At 40.0% G+C, this 17,740-nt stretch overlaps 2 protein-coding genes across 6 annotated transcripts; both read right to left on the reverse strand.

Annotated features, from left to right (window-relative positions):
- Positions 1-6,734: 6,734 nt before the first annotated feature.
- On the reverse strand, positions 6,735-14,739 carry LOC111082914 (choline/ethanolamine kinase). 2 transcript variants are annotated; one of them, XM_022379160.2, is made up of 8 exons: positions 14,155-14,739; positions 9,770-9,876; positions 9,333-9,684; positions 9,092-9,244; positions 8,640-9,025; positions 8,503-8,574; positions 7,791-8,220; positions 6,735-7,628 (listed from the first exon to the last, which is right to left on the reverse strand). In XM_022379160.2, the coding sequence occupies exons 1-8, from the start codon at positions 14,173-14,175 to the stop codon at positions 7,563-7,565; spliced, it is 1,587 nt and encodes a 528-aa protein (XP_022234852.2). In that variant the 5' UTR covers positions 14,176-14,739; the 3' UTR covers positions 6,735-7,562. The 2 variants fall into 2 exon arrangements, with proteins under 2 accessions (XP_022234852.2, XP_022234850.2); XM_022379158.2 differs by lacking the exon at positions 14,155-14,739 and adding an exon at positions 10,609-10,755.
- Positions 14,740-15,280: 541 nt separating this feature from the next.
- Positions 15,281-16,751, reverse strand: LOC111082912 (BTB/POZ domain-containing protein 9-like). 4 transcript variants are annotated; one of them, XM_022379156.2, is made up of 3 exons: positions 16,678-16,741; positions 15,725-16,614; positions 15,283-15,667 (listed from the first exon to the last, which is right to left on the reverse strand). In XM_022379156.2, exons 2-3 carry the CDS (start codon positions 16,596-16,598, stop codon positions 15,450-15,452), a joined length of 1,092 nt encoding a protein of 363 aa, XP_022234848.2. In that variant the 5' UTR covers positions 16,599-16,614; positions 16,678-16,741; the 3' UTR covers positions 15,283-15,449. The 4 variants fall into 4 exon arrangements, with proteins under 4 accessions (XP_041448297.1, XP_041448296.1, XP_022234848.2 ...); XM_041592364.1 differs by having other exon boundaries at positions 15,647-15,667; positions 15,879-16,614; XM_041592363.1 differs by having other exon boundaries at positions 15,281-16,606; positions 16,678-16,751.
- Positions 16,752-17,740: the final 989 nt, after the last annotated feature.

Consider the following 17,740-nt stretch of genomic DNA (forward strand, 5'->3'; position numbering starts at 1 on the left):
TGCCGCCTGCCGCCTGCTGCCTGCTGCTCCTGCTCTTGTGGCCGATAAAATGATTTGCGTACAAATTGGTTCAGGGCGAAATTCGATTGAGCTGTGGGAATATGCAGGCGTCCCTTTGTTAACCGGGTTAACGCGTAAAGGGCTGCCAAAAGGGGGGCCACAAAAGGAAAAGCGGAAAAAAATAGAAGGCAAAAATATGGCAAAAGAGCAGCGGCAGCAGACCACAACGCGCGATGGGGGCGGGGGCGGGGCGATAAAAAGAATTGTGTGGCAGCCGCCAGAAACGAACTTCGTAAAGAGCTAAAACCGATTTGAGAGAAAAGAAAAAACTTTTTTTTTTGTGGCCAAAAAAGAAGTTTCGGAGGAGAAAAAAAAACTCCAAAAAGCTTTTGTGGTTATTGCATTCTCTTCCTCGCCGTTGCCCCGCCGTTCCATATTCTTTTTCTTTTGCCTCTTCTCATTTCTTTTTCTTTTGCCTCTTCTCATTCTTTTGCCTTTCCTTATTCTTTCTATTTCTTGGAATGCCGGGGCGTAACAATCTCTGATGCTGCTGCCAAATATGCCGGAAATTTTTAATGATTTCCGTTTGCAGAGGAGTCGTGTCTCCTGCAAAGGAGTCTCTTCTCCGATTCTCAAATGAAAACAAATCGCCATCGCGCTGCAGTCAGCTAAAGTCATCGCAGCAGCCAAAGAAAAGCATTCATTACATTTTTCATACACTTTTCTCTCTCCCTCTCTCTCTCTCTCATTTCTTTGTGTCCAAACAATTTGTGGAGATTCGTAGGATAAATCAATCGATATGTCATCATTAGTTCTAGGACGAGTGCCGAGTGCCCACTGAAGTGAGGGGGGGGACAAGTCATTCATGCAACATTGAGCCATGAGGGGGGAATGGAGACCATGACAAATAAGTTGAATGCACACTGCTCTGTGGTGTGCCTTAACTGAAATTTAAGAACCTATATTTATTTTTTTTTTTTATATATTAATTTATTAGTTGTATAATTTTTAATTTGATTTCTATTTGTTGTTATTTTAAAACCAAATGCCATTTTTCTCTCTATATTTTCCGGTTAATAGTTTGCATCTTCCATCATTTGATTACTCGATTGAGTGTGGGTGGGGAAGGGAAATTTAAACCCATTACGAATCGGCAAAGCAATGTGAAATAAACAAAATTAAGTCAGCAAACACACTCACTCACACACACACATATTGTCAGCGCTCTTTTGAAACGCTCTCTTAAGCCTTAGGTGTTTGGCACTGGAGTGCTGGCGCCTAAAGCGTAAAAGCCAGAAACATGTTGATTACATTTAGCAGATTAAAGCAGACATAATCAATCTCGGCGATTGCCTCACTGACTGACTGACTGACTGACGGACAGACAGACTGATGGACTGAATGAGTGTGTAGCCCCCCAAGGCGTAGAAGGAGCAGGAGAAGCGAAGAGCAATAGACACCTGGGCAGAGAGTGCTACCTGGGAAAATCGTGCTGACACAAAGAGCGACGTTTGATTAAGCGAAGCAGCGCCTTTGGCAGCAGCAGGCACTGGGACATGACACCCTACCCCCAGCCGCCCATCCTCTAGAAGACACCAACCCCCTCATTCTCTTTGTGACGCTGCCAAATGCAATCAGATTACACTTCGTTTGCCGTTCCGAGCGGGATCCCCTTTTACATTTTTTTCGCTCCTTCTAAATTGTCAGCGATAACACGAAGAAGCAAAAGCAAACGGGAAAACTGGAGAGAGCGGTGGGGATATAGTGGAGAAAATATTATGCAGGGTTTTCGCTATTAAATATCAAGTATATGCCATGGTCACCCACACCCATAGAGAGAGAGAGAGATGCAGAGAGAGTGTGTGTTGTTCTATCGCCTTCTATTGCCCTGCCTGCAGCTATGGTCGGGAATGTATTTTATATCTTGCCCTTGCATTCATATTGTAATTTGTTTCACCTCCGGCCATGTTATTTAGTTACGCACTTACATCGTAAAAATGTCAGAAACTATGGTGTTGATCCCCCCAGGACCTAGTGCCTGCCTCCCTCCTCTCATACGACTATGAGTATATGTTTATCATTATTTCTCCTCACTTTCCAGACCCTTTGCATTTTGTGAAGTGCCACCCCGAAGCAATGTCTAGGCGATGGCGGAGTGGGATTCCTTTTCTTAAAGAACAAGTATAAATTTCTCTAGAAAGAAAATATTTGAAATGAAAGTCAAATATTAAAAAAACAATCCTAAAGTTGAATGCATTTTGTTTGTAAATATTATGCATTTTTGTGGAATACTGTATATATTTTATTACTTTCCACGGTATCGTTTAATTTTTTACTTGATTTTTTAGGTATTTTTTCAGAATTAAATTTCCGAATTCCGAATCACATTTTCAATGATATTTCAATATTTTCAATAATATTTCAGGATAAAGCTGCTGAGCTCTATTTATTCTGTCCATAAGCTTTTATTGTTCTTTGTTTTTTTTTTTACTTTAGAGTTCATTAGTTAGCAGAAGATTTCACTCACCTTGATTACATTCATTTTGCCTCCTCTTCTTTGTCATTCACATATGTAAGTTTAATTGTTACTATGGCAAAACAAGAGAACAAACGCAACGCTCTTAGTTATATTGCCTTCTCCTCCTGATCTTGTACAGTTCTTTTCACTCGCACAGGCGAGACGATTTCTAGGTTACGATGAACGAAAAGACGAGAACGCGAGATTTCGGGAACGTACGACGATTTCAAAAGGTACGGAACAACACAAACACTGCACTGCACTTTAACACACTTTACAACTTTTTTCATGCGATCTCCTTCCTCAGCGCCCCCTTTTCCTTTTCAGCTTTATTCCCGTTTTTGCGCACACGCAAAAGAGAGACAGAGAGAGAGAGCGACATCATCTCCCCTCACATAGATGGAGACATCGTCGAAGTCACGTAGGCCATTTTGATCATCTTCTCTCCACCCACTACATGAAAGAGTTAGAAAGGGAGCGCAATATATTTGTAGACTTTCTGCAATTGACACACACATGCAGCGCAAGACCTCGTGGCCGAACGAAAAAATTGTGGGCGACACCACGGACATAACGGAACCTAAGTAGGGTGCTTCTCTGTAATTTCTGCTACTTTTGGCACAAGAAAAAGTTTATAAATGAATGAAATAATGTTTAACACACTTGTTGCATGGTACTTTCACTTTTTTCACTACACTTTCCCAAATTTGCCATTTGATCTGCCATTTTATGCCGCTGCTTCGCCTTTTTCCTCCTTTTGCCATTTGAACTGCCATTTTATGCCGCTGCTTCGCCTTTTCGTAGATTTAACACTTTATTGCCAGGATTGTTGATAATTTTTAATTCACTAAACTAACGCACACACGCGACAACATTTTCCAATTGATTTTCACAATTTTCCCGCTTTTTCCGACGCGAAACCGGCAAAAGAACGCGGAGCTGACTATGAACGCGTGCAAACCGAACCGGGAATTGGAAGCTTCTAGAACTGGAAGAGAGCAAAATGGAAGCTGGAACTGAAAGAGAGCGACATAGCTGCGTGAGCGGCTTAATACGCGCTGTCAATGAGACAGTTACATTCGTTTGTGTTCTGTTTTGTTTTGTTTTTTTAATTGGGAGTAAGTAAGCTCATGTAGAATGTAATGTAGCATGTAACTGAGGATGTTAATCAATGTAGAATGCGTTGAAATTTGAATATTTTTTAATCTAAAACCAAAACTAATAAAAAATCATAGCATGAAAAGTTGTTAATGCATGCCTTGGCTAAGAGCAACTTACTTTGCACCATATTATGGTAAATACAACCAATTTTGTCTAGGACATCACAAGGACGACAAGATGAGATTCGCATTTGATGGCATTTGACTAATGATTCGAAATGTCAGAGAATATGAAATCTTGTCGTCGCTAAAATTAGTTTGTCAAAATTTGAGAAGGGTTCAGGTACTGTGTATATCCTGGACTGCCAAGCATGGCGCTGAGCATCATTTATATGCAGCCAAATATGTAAATTTGTCACTTTTTAAACGAGAAATGCGTGGCGTGCGCCCCCCTCGGGTCCCCTGACAGAGCTCCCGGAACCTATAAAGAATGTTCTATGGTATCCCCTTTGACGCCTATTCTTTCATTCAATCCCCATATATTGATAATTTCCCTTTCTATTTCGAATGGTATTTTTTTTATTTTTCTAAGAACTTTTTCAATATTTATTTTCAGTTTCAAATGGTTATCATTTTGAGCAGAAGCAGTCGCATCCTTCCTGCCTGGCTTCCTGCTTCCGGGTACATCTCCCACAAATGGTTATTGTTTGTTTGCTGTTGCTCCTACTATTATTTATATCAACATCTTTATCTATATGTACATATGTATGTTTGGATCTGTGGTCAAAACTTTGCTGCCACTTGCCTGGTATATAAACTGCTTCTAAATTGCTTTGACCAAGTTGATTCCTGCCTGCGCCCACCCGCAGACAAGATTTGCACTTCCGCATAAGAAAAACTCTGGCCCAAGCAACCAACAACTTTCCGTTCCATTGTTTTCTTCCGCAACTTTCGATTCGGTTTGAGTCCATCCTTCCCCTCTGTCTGCTCTTCCAACTGTGGGATTCTCCCACTTTCTGCACCTACTGCCTGGCTGCTCCGCCTTGGCGTTTCAGCTCCTTCAACGTTTCCTCCCAAGTGCACGCAAAAGTTGATTTATTGTTTGGATTTTTACAACTTTTGACTGCAGTTTCCACAGTTTTTGTATTCTTATTGTTTTTCCTCTCGCTTGTCTTTTGCTGCATTCCATTCCCCGCTGTTTCCATCTATTATTAAAATATCTTTGACTATGACTTGGCGGATTTGTGTTGCTTCTTGTTACTCGTTTAATAATATATCATTCGTATGCCTCACCCCCAGCCCAAACCACTTGTCTATTGTCAATCACAAATACTCAATCACCGGAAGGAGATACTGTTAATTAATTTCGTTAGAGGCAAACTCCAGTGCTGATTTGGGGGGTTTTTCACAAGACAGGGGACACATCTGCACAACAATTCATCATCATCATCATCATCATCATCATCATCAGCCCAGCCACGTAGCCTTGTGGCTCTGGCTGGACATCGAAGGACTGGACATGTGGGGGCAGGGCAGTGCAATCGAAAAACCATTTTCTATTTTGTATTCCCCTGTGTGTCAACACAGTGTTTGTGCATCGTATTTAAACAATAGTCGTCCCTCGCAGTACAGGACAGGACGGGACCTACAGCCTTCTTGGGCGCCCGCAGACAATTGCTTGGCATTGCATTTGCCCATCGAGGCGTACATTACATTGCATAAAGGACCTAGGCAAGGCGAAGCAAAGCAACGGCTCCTCCGAACGGTTTCAAGTGCATTGCAAGAGACCGACCACAAGACAAGACACGGACATGCCCGGAACAGACAGACCATCAGATGGCAGTGGCGGGGACAGGACAGTGGGTATGGAATGTCTGTCAAGCGTTTAAATGGTCCTTCTGGTAGGTCCTTCGTCCTGCTGCTCTTGCATTAATTAAAGATGCGTGGCATTGTTGGTCACTGCCCCATTTGCCCCACTCCAGCCCACCCCACCCTCATTGTGTTTTGAATTAATGTCAAAGGATTCAAGTAATTGGGCAGTGTCTCCCTGCCTCTCCTCTCTCTGCACTCTGAAAATTAGCCAGGCTGACAGTCGACCTCCTGGCAGATGATTTGTTCCATATGCAGCAGGATAGCAGCAGCAGCAGTTCTGTCAGAAATCTTCAATTAATCAGATATAAAGGTAATGCTCGGCTGGGCCAAACCAAATCCCTGGGATATTGCATATCGACGAGGGAGAGACTGTGTATTTGTGGAAGGTATTCTACGCTCAGGACTTAGGAAACTGTTAGATATACCAACTAATTTTCTCAATTGTAAGTATTCTAAAGTAAACAAAAAAACCCAAATAAGAAACTAGAATTGGATGATCTTTAGAAAGCAAAGGGTTTTTCGTACAAAACACTTATTTTTTCAACAATTATTCCTATGGCAGACATAAAATAAAGTGTTCCGATTTTTAGAAAATCTTTGTGAATTATGTAGAAGCATATAATGACACAAATCCTTACGTTTCGTTTATGTAACTTAAAAAATAGACAAGTTAGTCTCATTACTTTATGGCAGCTATATTAATATATATCATTAAGTAAAGCAAAATAACTAATTTTATATCCCTACTCGCAGCTGGATATAGTGATCATAGTGCACAATTGCATTTGCATATAATGCGCATGATGGTGGAAAGGGATTGTACGGACACTAATCAAATATCATTTCAAGAAATGGCCGAAATAATTGTCACCATAAAGGTGTATAATACCCGAGTTCCGGGGACTTTCCAAAGACGATGGAAAGTCTGCAAAATGGTGAACCAAAATATGTAAATACATACAGTATATGTTCTCTATTTATGCTGCACTTCAACAAGTGATTAAAACTAGATATTGATATTCATCTTAGGCTTGCTTCTGAAGAAAATCCAAAATTGTATTCACTATCCACAGAATTTGTGCCTACAAAATTTAGAGCAATTCTTATAATTGGAATACAATAATTGCATAGAAAATGCAATCTCGAAATGTTAAGAGCTCTTTGTTAATCTAATACTTATGATCTGCCCTTAGTTAATGCTACAAAATACAATTTTAAGTTTCTAAAATATATATATATTTATTTATTTAAAAATAGACGCAAAAAATATGAAAAAACTTTAAAAATATTATGACTAAATTGTATTAAGGAATATGTGGGGTATAGTAGGTAGAGGTACATAAAAACACATGTTTGTTGCCTGTCTATGCTGGGGTCTGCTGAAAGGGGATAACCAGGCAGGCTCTCGTGCGAACAGAAGCCAAACGAATTAAGTAGAATGCAAAATAATACTTAGATTCGAAAGTACAATTCTAATTCGAATAAATAATAAATTCGAAAGTTTTTTTGTAGAACCTGTGGGGTGGGGTGGGGTGGGGAAATCTTCATCCTAGGGTACTAGAACTAAACCTGTGTGTGGTGGCGGGTGGGGGGTGCTGCCTGTAATACTTTCTATCGAATCTGGTTTTTGTGAGGCCTTTTTTTTCTGTCAGCCTTCAAAAGTATTGCTAGTAAAATTGTTGTTGTATCATATCATAGTTGATCTGTCATCTGTCTCATGCAATAATCACAGCTTTAATTGGTATCTTTTGACTCATTTTTTTCCATCTCCTCTCAGCACTAATCGATTCTAAGTCTCGCTAATTTTTCTATACAAAAATAAGTTATTCAATTCAATTCAATCCATTCAAGAGCGGCGCCGGCAACTCAATGTCTCTCTGCTCGAATTCATTCCTTAGGCCAGGGGTAAGGAGTACTGGTACTGGGACTGGAACTGGGACTGGTATTGGGTTCTTCTAATTCTTTAAGGTCACTTAAGTACGTTTCTTGATTCGATACAAGTGAATATTGAAGATTAATGATGATGTTGCATTAGATCCTTGATCAGAGTGCCCTTGGTATGCAAACGCTTATCATTTGGCGGCCAAATAGGCGGCCTTTAGCCTTTGATATTCCAGAATTCGAGCAATGCCGTACTCCTAAAAAAAGAAAAGAATAACAAATCAAATTAGATATTTCTTATTTATTTACAGAGTATTTTTAAGTAAAGGAACCATTGCAAAGCGATTGACTTTCACTCGTTCCTTTGGAGCGAGTGAAGGCTTCTCGTTTGCATTGAATGCCTAACCTCAAAAACTCACCCAATAACCAAACTCGATGGCTGATGTCACATTAATGACCGACCAGAGGCTCCAAAACAGATGCGACATCATCGTAAAGAACTGTATCTCTGCATCCACATTCTCCAGCTCTTGCACAGTGGGATTATAGTTCTCATCATCGTGATATTTCTTTAGATAATTCACTATGAAATCTCGTCGCTGTTGAGCGGTGGCATAATTGCTTGCATTATGATGAAAGTATGGGAACTGCGGATTGGTATAGTCAAAGGTCCATTCGATGAAATGATTGGCCAGATCGTAGCCACGATAGTTATAGGCACAGTACTCAAAGTCAATGATAATGAGATCCGGCTCATTATCGTTGGTAAAGCTGGTATCCAATGCGGAATCATCGGTGGTGTCCAGCAGTTCGGGACACGACAAGGACGACGACGAATTGTGCGATTTGCTAGACGAACGTGAGGAGTTTTTTTTTGGGGTAAAGTTTAGTTGGTATTTAAATGTGAATGTCATGTGGGATAACCTGTATTTGTGTGTTTGCTTTTGGCCAGCACATAAAAATTTTTATAACAGCAAAAATTGTCTCCATCTAGAATTGTAGGGTAGTTTTATATGGGCATAGAGCATGTACGGAATGGGCCAATATATTGCAAAAGGGCTTAGTTACTGGTTAGAGCGGCCAACAACAAAATACACGGGTTAGCAAGCTCAATAAATTCCGTCTACTTACTTGGCCTCTGGCTCCGAAAGATTACTATTATTGCCATCCAAACTGTCGCCCAATGTCTCATCGAAATTGGATCTATTGAATATATTAAATTTATTAACACTAAAACTCACCGGTAAATCAATCAAATAATATCGTACCTCAAACTGCTGATGGATTCCCGGGGCGTACGTTCGGGTGGCGTTGCCTGGCGCAGCAGTATATTTCCCTCCTGCAGATCGTTGTGGCAAAATACGACCGGATAATCGCCGCTTTCAATCACCGATCGCAGCCATGCTATCTCCTGCACATAGTCAATGGTACGCATCAATTCGCGTTGCTTCTGGAGCACGGCCGAGTCCGGTTTCGATTGGATTTTGCCCTTGACAATGCTCTCAAAGCTGGTCACCCAACGCTGCATGCAATTCCAGATCCAGTCCGGCTCCTTGGACATGGGTATATTGAGGCTATGGATTTCACCCATTTTCTCTGCCACTTTCAGGAGTATACGCTGCTCGGCCAGCTCGGCTGTGGCCAAGGCGCGTGCCTGTAACAAATTAAGGTTTGATTTTAATAATTGAACCGATTTCTCCACTATAATTACTTGGCATACCGGTAAGTATTGCTCGATGCGTCCGCCGGGAAAGATGCCATGCAGTTTGGGTCCGAAATTACGCTCACTGAGCAGGGCAAACACAACCGATTCGGTAATCATGCTCTCCAGCGCATGATCCCCATGGGTTTGTCCATAGATACGCAACAGGACCTGCAAAAGAATATAGCTCGTTATTAAGTATTGTACAGGGGGAGGGGTGTGTCGTGTGTCGTTTGTCTCATTGTGGAGATGGACCTACCTCACGCGGTTCCTGCTTGGGGGCATGCAATCGTTTCAATGAACTCGAATCGCCGCTATCGCTATCGAAACGCTGACGTTTGTGCGCCTGCTTGGCGCTAGTCGCTGCGTCGTCATCGTCCGCCATCACACCCACGGACTGGGAGTCGGCCTCCTCCACCTCCACCTCCACATCATTGCGTGCAAAGTCGGGGCTATTTTTGGATACAACATTTGTGGCGCCACAAGCAACTATGACGTTGTCTTTGCCATTTGCTTGCTGTTGCTGTTCCAATAATCTCTGCTCCTCTGCATCTTCTTCGTCATCCAAATCCGGCAGACTTACGTAATATAAAAAGTTTGAAAGACCGCCACTAAAAAACAAAACAAAAAGGAAACAAATTTTAAAGATTAAGATTCATACAAAAGATTTAATTATTTGATTTATGGCACACACACCTGATGCGTTTCACCACCAAAGATTCTGGGGTTACGACCTTCCAGCGACCGGTTAGATAGTCCCGACAGATTCGTGCTGCCGCATGGCGAATCTCCTCAAGGGTTGCCTGTTGTTGAAAGAGAAAGAGAGCGAGAACATTACAATTACTATACTAAAAGAGAACCCAAATTGAGAGAACAGAGAGCGAGATTTTCGTGCAAAATCGACAAAACAATTTTTTGTTTTTTTTGGCCCTGGTGGGGCTTAGGGGCTGTACTAAAAATACCAAAAATCCATTGTGCTAAAATGCAAATGCAATTAGTGGCTCGCGCCCCACCAAACGACAGGGCATGACAAAATATATTGATTTAAAAATAACCAAGGTAACCGAAATAAAATTGCATTTTAATCATTATTGATTCGAGTGGGATGTGAGTGCAAGTTAATTTTCAAACTAAAGGCATTATTCAAGTACTAAAGAAAGTGCAAAAAGTTCTTCGTACTAGAATGCTGCATGAATAATGGTTCGAAAAATGTACCTAAACTGACTTAGTAACTAGTTTTAAACTAAAAACAATATTCTAGTGCTATGAATAGGTCACAATTAGTTATTGCAAGGTCTGTTAGTTCCAGTTCGAGTATTTAAATGGAATATACTAGACTTTTAGGTACTAGAACTGCTTTACAAATTCTTAGAACATATTTCAAAAGTATTTTCATGCATCAAATATTCTTTAAAAAATACTTAAAGTGTTCTAAAAGTGATATATTAAGTGACAATATGTACTAATACCATTTATTCATATGATATTAATACTCTGCCAAAAATAAACTACAAAATGTATTATTAAACGCTTACATTTCGCTTAAAATGTTGCCAAATATTATCATATTTACAGCGTTTACTTAGACAACAGTTTTCAACAATTTCCTGCTGCTGCTCTTGGCGACGTTTTAATGTTTTATTATTGCCACAAATTCGCTGTCTCATGCTACGCGTATTTTTTTTATAGTTTACACAGATATGAATAATATATAATATATATAAATTGTATTATATAAATCTGATAAAATAGTTTGCAAAAGGCAGGCACACACAACAGGAATATATATTTAGTTATAGTATAAAACGGCAAAAACAGAGAGTCTTTTTCAGTTGGATTTTCAGCAGTGATTTGCTCTGTACAGCTGGGCGGACAAAAACAAACTGAGTCATCGCCATCGGCCCATACATACATACATAATACGAATACGAATATGTACGCTCTTTCGCTCTGGCTCTCTCTCTCTCTCTTTCTCTCTCTCTCTGTGTGAACTTTCTTTAGTGGTTGTTGCTGTTGCACCACCATTCACATACAACCACTACAGGCCGGGCCGGGCCGTGCCGGCTGCCACCCTCTCTGACGTGGTTGCCATAGTAAACATATGCTTCCTTATAGACCAGAGGTCCTTCCTCTACACTCAGAAATTTATATTATTAGCAAAAAAGTATTCTTCTATATTTATATAACTGAATGAAATATACAAAAAAAAAACACTCCTATAATTTGTTTTTCTTTCAATTTTAGACTCAATTTTTTGAATAGAATTTTCAAGGTGTAGGTAGGCAGGACAACAGCATCTGAGATTTTTAACAGATGTTCATCGTTCGTTTGGCACCGAAAAATACCCTTGACGTCAGGTAGAAAATAGTTTGAAACGTGTCTGGTGTCGGTGTCTGGGGGTTTAGGCCATAATTGCTTGTAATTCTTTGTCATTGGCATTTGACAGATAAGATTAATATTTAACCACACACACACACGCACACACACACCTGTCGGTTGGTAATCTGTGGCCATATAGTAGGTATAAATATAAAATATATATAAGGACTTGTGGCAGACTTGAGGGTGGGGAGTTTACATGGTCAAGTACACTCGATTATTGCATCTTTTAACAGGAAACCAATTGTTTAATATTTGCACAGAACATTCAATAACGTTCGTTGAACCCACCAACCATCCATGTGTTCCCTTGCTCTTTTTTTAGATACGAATTTCAGAAATTGAATGTAATAAAACAAGAGAGATTGGGATATGTCTGGACAAGTAAATGATTCACGAATGTTGTAAAAAAATATAATATAGAAGCTACACAAACAGATGCAATATATATGTATGTATAAGTGTTTACGGGTTTTCGATTAACTAAAAAGAGCCCCTTAACAGCACAAAAATCCTTCTAAAATCCTCTCCTTTTGTAGCTATAAAAACTGATATCAATTTTTATGGATATCCGGTTGAAATCATCAACTATTTGTATCCGAAAGCAAGAGTAACATTTATCTCATATGATCCAGTTCCAGAGGCAGCTGCAACTCTCGACTAATCCATGGAATTTTCCACGCAACATGAAAATCTTCCATTGGACTTCTATTTACAATATTTAACGCATTGTGGAGGCGCCGCTGCTGAACCCAACCAAACCTCTTATCAAGTTTTGATTGCCGTTTCAGGCCGTTGGTTTTTGTGTTGAAGAAACTCTGTGGATGGGGCCCATTACAATATATATTATCACGAGTGCGAAGCAACTAAGCAAATAAAATCTATTAATAACTAAGCAAATCCATGACTATGGGAAAAATCCAAGTGGGAGAAATATTTTAATAGTAGACATTTCCATAATCATCAAATGTCACATTTTGGGGGTTTGTTTGCAAATGAAATTTGGCCAAAAATTAGGCTTCAATTGGCTGTGCCGGGGCCTTATCATACGAATACATAGTTGCGAAGTTATCAGCAAACTATAACAATATACTGCCAGAGCGATAAATACTTAAATCATTTAACACTAGGCGCTGCAATAAATTAATTATTTGCGAGAATTTATAGGCCCCCCCCCCCCCTTAAATGCTAAATCATACAGCATTTGAATTACAGATTAAATTCCTTTCAGCGCAATTCTTTGGAATTTCGCAATGTACATAAATATATGTATGTATGTGTGTACATACATGTATGTATGTATTTTCTTGTCACTTTTAACTCCAACTAAGCAACTAGGTATTATATAGGTCACTTTTTGTTGCTGATAACCCGAATAGCCAAAAAGCATACGCATTGAATTTGATTAGATTTCGCATTCTAGCTACTTCCTTCCTTGAAATACTTTCCTTGCAGTTATATAAACATTTTGTGATGGCAATAAATCATTAATTTGTCGTTTAATCTGTATACCGTCCAACTATTACGTCAGTTTTAGCGTGAAAGCTTACGTTAAGAAATATAGACCATGTGATGTGATGTGTAGGGCAGGCAAAAAGAATGAGTTGTGCACTTTATTGCTGTATGAGTCACATGATAGTTATGATAAGTATTAATATGACACTCTTTTATATAAAACAAATAACTTCAAGCAAAAAAAAAACCATTTAAAATACACAAAATAAGCCCATAATTTCGGAATAATTGGATTTAAGCTATTTTCCAATTCTCCATTAAACTTTAACGAGGCACGGGCGATTATAAACCCATTTGCAAATACTGGAAAGGTCTCGTGCAAATCGAAATTACCAAATGAGTTCCAGTAAACCCCCATTTGGGAAGTACCCCGGGCTGTGCCAGTTGTTATTGTAACGCTTTCAAAGCAAACTGGCTGCGAAACGATCGTGTGTGAGATATATAGTATGTATGTATATATTAACCATATATGAAAACCCATTGTTAGCCTGAAAAACAATTATGAACTGCGCAACAGTGCGATTATAACCGCAACACGTGAGACGATGACTCTCTGTCTAACCGCAACAATGTAGTCGAAATCTCTTCTACTTCTCGTAGATCTACAATCTACTCGTAGTCTGTGCTGAACACCCACTTTTGATCACAGAGAAATTCACGTAGTAAAAATTAAAGAAACAGCGAGAGCTTATTACTGATAAGCCCCAAGAAACTCGTCCAGTTTTTTTTTGTTTTTTTTTTTGTTTAAAGGAGGGTGGTCTGGCGTCAATGTACGAATAAGCAGTCGGGCCAATGGCGATAAGGAATGTTTCTGAACGATTGCGGATCTCCAGAGGGAACGCGCAAAATCCACAACGTGTTCTCATTCTTTACAAATGAAAGGAAACTTGAGAGGCTACACATTAATCACTCTTAGTATATGGTGGCAGGGGTTAAGGTGGTTTAGGGTATCCAAATTTCGCAACATTCCAATCGAAAATCAATCCGAATCTGCATACGCAAAAGCTCTATATGCCACAACAACACCCGGTCAAGGTACGAAAAGTGTGGGAAAACGGGGGCAAACCAGACACACAGCCTCAGACAGAGAGAGAATCGACGCCTTTGACTTTTGCCGCCCGCTTACGAATTTTTGTTCATTTCGCAAGCTTTGCTTATTTCTCACTCTTTACTCTTTTGTTGCTTACCGTTTGCAAGTTGCTGGACATCTTCTGCTGCCACCTCTTGTCCTCTCTGCTTTGAAATGTTTATCTTAACACACATACACACACTCAGTCTGTCGATAGGTAACACGCGCCAGGCCAGCAAAACCACTCCAAGTGTTCGTTCTCTTTGACGTCACACTTGGTATTAAATATGTATAGTACACGAGTAATAATAAAGTAATAATAAGTACGTTTATATGCGCGTAGTCAGTTTCAGTTTTCAGTTAACGGTTTCGTTTCACAGGGGGCTTTCGGCTTTTCCACGTCCACTCACGAGTACAATTTTATTCCGACTGTGACTTGTTGATCGCTGCTGCTTACCAACACAAGGCAAAGCTTTTAAAAGCTTCTGAGTAAATCAATCGCCTCTCTCTCTCTCTCTTTTAACGATTTTTGCTATCTTATCAGGGTTTTTACTTTTTTCTTCTTTTTGCAATGCGAATTGTTTGTGCCCGGGAGACGGCTCAAGGCTGATTGCTGTGCCACTCGTTTCGTATTTATAAAGATTTTATTGGACCTGTAAAATACCAAAATTGTTTGTACTGATTTTACCGTTTCAAAATGTTTTGGAATTTAAAATTTAGAATTTCGATTGTCTAATATGAACTGCCAAATGAAAATTACATCCCATTCATAAAACAGCTTCAGTTCTTTATTCATATTTATTTTAAATTGCGTTGTATTATTGACTCGGAACCAGTTTATTGTTTGTTTTTATCTTTTTCAGTGTGTTTTCAAATATTTGTTTTGGCCCTTTTCTAGGTTAAAGACGTTTAATTGCGTTTCGTCTGCGCGAGGTTTCTTCTAGAACACATTCGTGAGAAACGGCACGAACGCACAACCACAGCACACACTTAGTAGATGTATCACTTTATACAAGTATATTCTACGTACCGATAGAATATGTTCTGGATGCTCAGTTTTTAGGTGTAATTTTATTGAAAGTAGTTAAGTAGAACAATAAAATAATAAACACTTTCAAATAAGCGCAGATAATAAATAATATCGATATACATATCGATGCGATTAACATGGCTAGAAACAGCGATGCGCGTAACAGACACAACACGAACTCTGTTGTGTTTAACAGCGCTACGCTTCTTCGTAATTACAGGCCCAACAACAACGTTATAACAAGTCTTTTATTTAGTTATATGAATTAAATTCATAGAAGAAATTAATTAAAGTAATCAGAAGTAAAAATAATCCATTCAAAGGATAAAGAAAAGGAACAAGTCTTCAGGTTGCTTTTGTCACACAGTATCCCAAGTCATCATCTAAGTATCGGTGCTTAGAAGTGCGCTAATGGTTATATCTTTAAAGTAATTCTTGCGGCTAAGCTGCTTGATCCGAATGAAACGAACAGGCCTGCGCGCGAAGGTGACAAACATTTTCGTGGGGATTGAAAATGTGAAACTTCCCAAGTTGACCCAGTGGGTCATGTCGCAAGAGATTTCCACGATGCAATCGAGTATATATGTTGAATTTCTTAAACCTGCGATATTTATATAATTGATCATATGCCAGAAGCTCAGCTCTATTAAGATCTCACTCTTGGTGACAATCGAACGAGTTACCCATAAGGCCACATCTACGCCCGGAGACTGTCTGGCACGATAGGGCAGATTCTCCGGCTTGGTTGCTTTATCGATGACGTCAAATATGTTGTTTGGGTCGACGATTCCAGAGCGACGAACCGTACTCACCAGGTCCTCGACCTTAATGAGAGGGAGACGTACAAGCGAGACAACCGACTTGATGTCCACGTCCGGGTTGTGCAGACTCCATTTGTGTACCGCTTGAAAGATCTTCAGTTCTTCGGCAATAAAAGTATCGCGCCGAAGGACTTCTTCAAGTGATTCCTTGGACAGCATTAGAAAGAAATCGTCTTCCATCACCTGGGCCCCATTGGTATCGATGAAATTTAATGATTTCATGTTCAGGTCTTCCATGCTGTATTGGCGCGCTGTATCCAGGATTGCGCACACGTTGCAAACTTCCAGATTTTCCAGCAGAGTTTCGGTTAGGACCGACTCGAGTTCCGGCAAGCCATACAGATTGGCCAGGCTGAGCACCTGCAAGATGGCATCCACGTCTAGTGTGGATATGGACATAGTGCCCGAGTATAGATAGCCGAGGATTACCTTGAATGCCTCCAGCGGCACTTCGGGCAGTCGGATTTGTCGTTCCTCCGTAAAACCTCCGAAGAGCATGGCGCGAAAGTATTCACAGCGCGTGGCCAAAATCGCGCAATGCCCCGATATGCGCTGATCCTCCACAAAGAACGACACGTCCGAATAGAGATCGTTCATGCACAGACGGGCAATGTCAGCCAAGACGCCCTCTCCAAATTTGTGCACCCGCTGAGGCTGGGCCATTCGGCGTCTCTTAGCGGCAAGGGAGTGCAACGATTCGTGGCTGTTCATTTTCGCTTCTGAAGTTCTATGTGTGTGGGCGGGTAGGGTGTTTGTTTATATTTGTATTCCGTATAATCTATTAACTTACATTCTCTCGTTTTCTTCAGCAAATTTCTTATTTGTATGCACTGCACACTTGTCACTTGTTAACTGAAGTTGGCTGTGGCTAAAAACTATCGATAGATGGTATCGATACATTGAATATACTACAATATGTGGATACTAAAGTAATTTAATTATTTTAATACCTTACTATTCTGTGCATAAAATCCGTAAGAATTGCAAGAATTTTTACTGCTTTTATGTTACATTACATATGCATACAAGTAGTACCAAGATCGATCAAATATTCTCCATAAAAAATGCCCATCCCTATGGGTTGTAATAGCGCATTTATTTCAAATTAAAACGAGCTGAAACGTTGTGAGCCGCGACAAGGTTCTTCTTCCCTCCGCCAGTGGAAGGAGAGAAATTGGTCGGAAGTTGTTGAAGTTGTAACAGTGTGCTATCCCATCAGTCTGGAAACCAAATTTGGTTGCTCTAGCGCTTATGGACTCTAAGATCTAGGCGCGGACAGACGTAGAGACAGACATGGCCTATGTCGACTCAACCTGCCTGGTTGATAAAGCTTTGCACGAGTGTGTGATTCATACTCTCCAGATTCACAATTCAATTCGATCATATCATTGCTATTTTGGTAGAATAAATAAAGCTCTTTCGAGAACATTTCTCATGCTTGAGTCACGATATACTTTTAAGTTCTTGGTGTGCCATGCCTAATATTTAATGCGCGACTGTCGCCGGGCTCTACTCTGCTTAAAGGTACAGTTTCGCACATCTACGACTGCATTTTCCAGCCATGCTTTTCCTGGAAAATGCTACCCCCAATCCGTACAATAAAAGTTTTCTTGGTGTTTGAATGTTTTTCTTCCATTTATTTTTGAATGTTGTCGAATGTTTTTGTTTGTCTGAGTCTGATGCTGTTCTCAGCCCTATTCTTAACTGATTTGCTTGTGGAAATTGTTTTTCATTTAGCAATTTTACATTTTACTTCATGGTTTTCCTCTTTTCTCACATTTTAATTTACTTTTGATTTCAATTCGTGTTTGCCTCAGTGTTTTTTGTCTATGGTTTGGTCTGGTGGTTCGCTT

Source organism: Drosophila obscura, unplaced genomic scaffold (genome assembly GCF_018151105.1).
Source record: "Drosophila obscura isolate BZ-5 IFL unplaced genomic scaffold, ASM1815110v1 contig_179, whole genome shotgun sequence".
NCBI lineage: Eukaryota > Metazoa > Arthropoda > Insecta > Diptera > Drosophilidae > Drosophila > Drosophila obscura.

Coding starts and splice junctions, on each gene's coding strand:
- LOC111082914 (XM_022379158.2), bottom strand. CDS start 10,740: ATGAGACAGCGAATTTGTGGCAATAATAAAACATTAAAACGTCGCCAA. Junction 9,685..9,769: donor TTGGTGGTGAAACGCATCAG/GTGTGTGTGCCA, acceptor TTTGTTTTTTAG/TGGCGGTCTTTCAAACTTTT. Junction 9,245..9,332: donor CCAAGCAGGAACCGCGTGAG/GTAGGTCCATCT, acceptor ATTCTTTTGCAG/GTCCTGTTGCGTATCTATGG.
- LOC111082912 (XM_041592363.1), bottom strand. CDS start 16,598: ATGAACAGCCACGAATCGTTGCACTCCCTTGCCGCTAAGAGACGCCGA.